Here is a 6391-nt window from a genome sequence, read left to right as displayed (position 1 = left end):
TTACCTTCCATAAGGACACGATCCGCTGTGCTGCACGTCGATGTAGAATCCCGTGTTGCAGGAATCCTTCTGCATGTGGCACCAGGAGTGATATGTCCGGTTGTTGGTGCCGCACAGCTTAACGCTCTGCTCACCGTAGGGGTTGTTTTTCGTTTTGCGAAACGGTTTACCATTGCCCTGAAAAGTTACACAATAAAATATTAGCAGAGTGTCAAAAACTCGTTCAAACGAAAACTAATTCTATAAACAAAATAATACATTTTTCATCCATAAAATCTAGTCTCAGACGTGATTTAAAAACCTTGCCAAGCACAAAAAACAAAAACCCGATAAATACCCAAAAATCAAAGTCGAAGCATAAATCTTCGCCCTGATTTTGGGAGCCTTCCAATATTTCCATCAATGTCGCCGTCTTTCAGCGTCCTTCGACGTTTATATATGGCTGGGAAAAGGCCCCACTCCGCGCGGAAACGGGTGGGTGGTTTTTGGGACGGATGCGCCTGGGCGGTTCTTAAGGCGCAATCGAATGGCAACGCGCCGGTTCGACGCGCCACCGCAGCAGGTGTCTTGACGAGCCTCGCGCAGCTCTCAATTTTCGGCCATAAATTTCGTATGACGAGTGAAGAAATAAAGCAGAAAAAAATCACCCAATCGACGCTGGAAAGAGATGGCATTTTGGCAATGCACATTGCACTTTACTTAGGCGGGGACGACAGCAGCGATGTTCCAGGTGGCGCGCGACGCTGCGCACACGAATAATGTTACGTTCCCTTCAGCGAACAGCGAAAGAAAAAGGAAAGGCGGATGAAGAGTTCCACTGGAATGCAAATGCAGTTTCCCAAAATCGGCAACAAAGGGACCAAACATGGGAGGGGTGTGGGCTAGGAGGGCGAGCGGCATGAGTTATGATCACGCCCCGTTGCACTGACTGGGAGCCTCCTTCAATTGGGCTTCGGTAAGCATATTTTCTTCGTCCGCGCTCGCAGGGATTGATTTGCGTTCGCATGCACTTACAGCAAACGACGAAGATAAGATTCCCGTGGTGGGTAAAAATAAATAAAACCTAGCGAAAGAGGGGGACAGCCGGTCGGCCGGGGGGGCTGGAGGAACCAAAATTCGATTGAAAGCATAATGGAGGCCCATTGGAAGGCCGGGCCAGACAAATCGATGCGCGAGCCACGACCCACGGACGTGTGGGAATAATGTATCCGATTCGATCCATCGATCGATCCGATCGATTCGCGGCGAATATTTCTATTTGCATTACGGAATCGAGCCACGATTTGGAGGGAGCGCACAATTTGCATTCGTGCACAATCCCTCGGAGTCTGGCCCGGGGCGTGCAAGGGTGAACCCGTGAGGGGCTTTAGGCGGTTTGTGTTTCGTTTAAAATGTTCTCCCTCCCTCCACCCATCTTTATCACCTTTTGCTGGGCTATTGAAACGCGCTCAGAGAGCTCGCGGACAGACAGACACGGATATGGATTGGCTGCAACTGCCGCAACAGTTCGCCGCCGTTGCAGACAGAATGCATCAATCACGGCGCATTCGTCGATAGAACGTCGATCGGTACACACACGCACAGAGTCGGGGGGGCAGACAACATAGGCAGGACCTGTAGAGGGGTGGATTGCTGGAGTGCTTACCTGCCGGCGTTTCATGCGGGGACACTTGTAGCTGCAGCTGACGCAGCGCGGCTTATGCGTCTTCAGGTCCGTTAGACAGTGCTGCCGATCCTTGCACTTGATCGTCTCGCAAGTGGCGGTTTCTGTGCGCGAATGTGTTTTCGTTTCGTTGAATTTGGCCACCAGGATGAAGATGAAAAGAAAGACGAAAAATAAGATGGAAAGCATTGAAATAATATGCATTTTGAGTTCCTGTGTGTGTCTGCTTTTTTTTCCTTCCTCTCTCTTCCCGCGCCGGAACAGAAGCGCCCCTGTTTTCTTTTGCAAGAAAATTTGTGAACAAAAGAAAAAAAAACTACCAGCAATCGAGACAGCGGGACAACGGCCACGAGAAAGATCGCACGAATCCCAATTAAAAGGCAATTTGGTTGCGGTTGGAAGTTTATGGCACATCCATTCGATTAGGAGGGACAGAACGGGATAAGGTGGGGAGGAGAGTTTATTCCAGTGCGGGAAATCGTTTGAAAACGGCGCGTTGAAGATCTACCATGCGCCATGGCCACTCCATGCCGATTACCCGGCGCGCGGAAATTCGGTGCATTTCGTCGTTCCGCCCGGGAATGCGACTGAGGCCGGATTTTTACGGCACGATCATTTAATTTATGCTCGCACCGTAGATTGTAGACATAATTTCGGACTCTTCGGAGCCCTTTCCGGTCCGGGTGGGGCTGACGGGTGTGTGTGTGTGTTTGTGGTTTGTTTTTTTATTATTATTATTATTGCATATTCTTTCCTGGGCAAACCTCAGCAAGAACGTCTGCGAATGTCAGTGTGCACCGAGGGTGCATATCTCTACGCCATTTGTTTTATTTTGTTTTTTTCACTTGCCGACGGCTTCCTTCGCCTCAAAGTTTAGAGCGCGATCGCGATCGCGAAGGCGATGGCGTACCGGTTGGTGTATGCGAGCGGCATGGAACTGCTTCCTATTGCCCCCGGAACGTGCTGTCAATATTTTTACGACCAATTTTATATTTACCGTAGACACTTTGGCCATTAAATCGGCCTTAATGGCCGCTTTTTTCTGGGTTCTGCATTTTCTTTTTGTTTTCTGCTTTTCAATTCAAATCTCCTTTCGGTGAACTCTTTAGACCTGACTAAATTTTATTTTACGACTCGATTTTATCGTAATGCATTTTTTGTACGTCTGTTAGAAAAAAAACTGCAATATTTAACAGCTGCTACGGCTCGCAAATGCGATCTGGAATTCTTAAAGGCGATCTGGATGGTTCAAGGTTTGAGCATGATTCGGATCTACACTCAATAACAATAGAACCCGTAAATATCTTCTTCGTAGAGGAACGGAGTATGAAGGAAAGGCAATATTTTTGAGTGAAATCTATGTGTAAAAGATCAACAAGATTTATGCTGCATAAAAAAAAATGGAAAACTTGTATGATTTTTGCTGTGGAAAAATGGTTTTTCTGCTCGTGATTATCCAACAAAGAATAATTTTTAAAATTGTATCTATAGGGATTAGTCATTATTATAGCCAAAAATCTATGTTACGTCACTTGGACATCAAGCATACAAAATTATATGAACGTTCTGTTACATTTATTTCAGAGTCATCTTTCCGGATGCATATTATTCTGTGTCTGATTGCATCTGGTTTTTACTCCAGCAATCGGCAAAGTTCATTTAATTTTTTGTTTTCTGTTAATCTAAAAAGTCAAAGTTAAATTTATGTAGGTCTTGCCATAAAGTTCGGAGGACTTCGACACTGATACGACTAATCTTGTGAAATGGAAAAGTTACGACTTCGTTGCAGTTTAATTTATGGTTACACTCAAAAACCGTATATAAATGTACTGCAATTTCTTACAGAGACTTTGAGAGGCAACTTTGTTTGCGTTCATATTCTCGCCGGAATCCTGTTTGCTGCCCATGGTCCACCCATGCGACATAGGATGGAATGTCTTTTCGAAACAGCTGTAAGATGTCGCTGCAGGATGACGGTTTGTCATTGCCAAAAGTTAAATCGCAACATATTTACAACCGTGCCTTAAACCAGCACCAGTCCTCCAGTGTTCCACACCAGCAGCTGTTCCAAGGGGCCCGCATTTCTTCCGTACGCTGTGGTACAGGACAAATAAAACGTTTGTAAGTTAGTTGTGGAATTCTTCCCCACGTCCCCGAAAGCTATCGGTGGATTGAGTTTTGGGAAGGAGGTAACGCAAATGTGACCGAAAGCAGGAAGAAATAAACCGGTCATGTTCGCTACATTGTTGCGGTCCGATTTGAGTAGCGAATCATGTACATGACTATCGCAATCAATTCATCGAGTGGAGCTGGAATGCCAGACAAAATGTCTTATAAGTTCTTAGCCGAAGCTGAGTACGAAATGGGATAGCTGGTGATGAAGTACATAGAATGCTATAAATATGATAGATCTGTTCATTTAGAAACTTTCAAATTACCAAGAAGAAATCGATATTAAATAAATCTGCAGAATAAATCTGGTACACTCGTAAAATAAATTTGAAACACTTATTCAATATCGACTTACGAAAGAAAAGGTTTTTCAATTTAATAGATCCTTGATACTTAAATCAAATAAAGATCATTTGGAATACAATATAAGTTTTACTTTATCTCATTATTTTTCATGTTTAAAACGATATTCAACTGGTTATCATATGTCGTTTTAATTACATTATTCTTGCTGGTGTTTTAAGGAATTGAAAGGAGCAATCAACCATTCTGTTCTTATGATAACTATTGAAGCATAGATTTTGCGCCTTCTTCCGGTACACACATCTTGTATAGTAAAAAGGCTAGCTGTAGACTACCAATGCAAGTTCTTTTTATTCCATGTGCTTTCCCAATCGAAATATATTCGTTCTTGCCGGAATATGTCGTTTCTGTAGGTTTTTGAAATATGTTTCAGCACTAGAAGAGATACCATCAAGTGCTCAAATAATTTAATTACGGTCAGTTGTTATAAATAAATATAATATAAATAATATATATATTTAATTACAGTCAGTTGTTATAAATAAATTTAATTATAAATAAATTAAAAAACATCAACTTTCGCGAAACCTGCCTGCGTCAACATGAATAATGAAAATCTAATCGACCATTGGCCGATGCAGATTATCAACACGCAAATGTTTTCAGTAGCTTAAGGCATGATTAAAATCACCTTACTGGCCCACTCAACAGCCTCGCCGGATCTGCGGCCGGCACCACTGACGGGCTCTGATCGACACGTGGCGGACATGTGAACAAGCATCCGGCTGCGGTGTGGTCGATGATAATGTCGTTCGCAAAACCCTGTCGTCTGCCGTCCGGTGACGGGTGATGTGGACACCTGCGGCAGTGACAGGCGACGAACCCGCGACCAACTGACAGCACTCTGATTTGCTGTGTCGATGCAACCGTCAATAAAGTTGTCGTGTGTCGACTGAGGGGAAAACCGTTCCGATGTGGTGGTGCACGTACACGTCTTGGTAGTAACTTGATTTAAATTATTAGTATTATATAGTAGAGTAGCTGCTTCGAGGTGATTGCATTTCGATAGAAGATATCAGATGCTTGTATTTTACACAGCTATCCTAAAAATTGTAAATGATAAAACCATTTTCTTGCATTATTTTTGATATCGCAGAAAACGTTTTGTTCTCCTAGCATTCGAAACCCTCTTGCGTTCCGCTAGTAAACCCATAATTAACATAATTATGTTAATCATCATCCGCCGCAGCATTAGTCTAGTAAACATTGCCTCGAACAAGCGATGGCGTCCGTTACAATTGCTACCCTTGTGCACCGGGGTGTTGAAGAAATACCGACTAATTAACACGCTTAATGCAGCACCAACCACCATGCTCTGCAGCCTTAATGTTTTGTTTTTTTTTGTTTACAAGAACTGCCCACAGTGTCAAGTGCGTGCGAAAAACCAACTTGCGGCGGTTGACGGTGGTAAGTTATGCAAAGCTATTCCGCGCGCTGTCACTTTCAATAACCATCCAAGGGGCACCGGTGCCCGCGCCGATAGTGACACTAATTTTCCCGAGCCACACGAAGCGACAGCGCCATCAACTGCCAGCAATTAACGAATCAATGATCGTTTCACAGTGTTCCACGGGGCCCTTACATTCGGGCGAAGGGAGGAGGGGACAAAATATGGCGTCTTGAAAAACGATTCCACCGAAGGCGATTGCCTGTTTCGAAATGGAAACCTTCCGGTTCGAACAGAACCCACCGGCGGTGCACTGCCCGCTGTACGGTTGCATCCGGTTGGGCTGACCTGGTTTGGAATGGCCAGAAAAGTATTGAAAAGAAAGAAAAATGGAGCACACACACACAGGCAAGTGCAGCTCCACATCCTTCAGGCTAGCAGGATGGAGCGTGAATAATTACCCAGCTGTAAATCAATTTAGAAAGGCGAGCGAGTGCAAGTGCAAAGTGCAGCGAAGCCTTGTTGCGGCCCGGGCAGGTGAGTGAACTGAGAGTGAAATCAATTATGCAAATCTCGGGAAACTCTACGGTAGCTACCGTGGGAGCGGCGCACGGGCATCAGCAACGGGATGGAATGGTCCTCCGGGCCGTCTCCGGGGGAAGTAAGTAGAATTGATGATTATTGCCTGCGACGGAGTGATGTCGATTTCGTCGTTTACACATCGGAAACGGGAGGAAATTGCCTTATAACTGGGGCGAGATGAGATGAGTTTATTTATGCTGCTCGATGCAGTCAGTCTGATGGAG

General features: G+C 44.7%; 1 protein-coding gene across 1 annotated transcript in view; it reads right to left on the bottom strand.

The window, feature by feature from the left end:
- Positions 1 to 6391, bottom strand: part of LOC131294448 (uncharacterized) — a 58101-nt gene continuing 51710 nt past the window's right edge. The window contains exons 6-7 of the mRNA XM_058322494.1: positions 1646 to 1767; positions 1 to 177 (exon numbers count right to left, since the gene is read on the bottom strand). Of these exons, the coding sequence (XP_058178477.1) occupies positions 1 to 177; positions 1646 to 1767 (299 nt within the window). The remainder of the gene's footprint in view (positions 178 to 1645; positions 1768 to 6391) is intronic.

Source organism: Anopheles ziemanni, chromosome 2 (assembly GCF_943734765.1).
Source record: "Anopheles ziemanni chromosome 2, idAnoZiCoDA_A2_x.2, whole genome shotgun sequence".
Classification (NCBI taxonomy): Eukaryota; Metazoa; Arthropoda; class Insecta; order Diptera; family Culicidae; genus Anopheles; species Anopheles ziemanni.
Note: the sequence above shows the minus strand (reverse complement) of the source record. Positions and strands in the feature narration are given on the sequence as shown.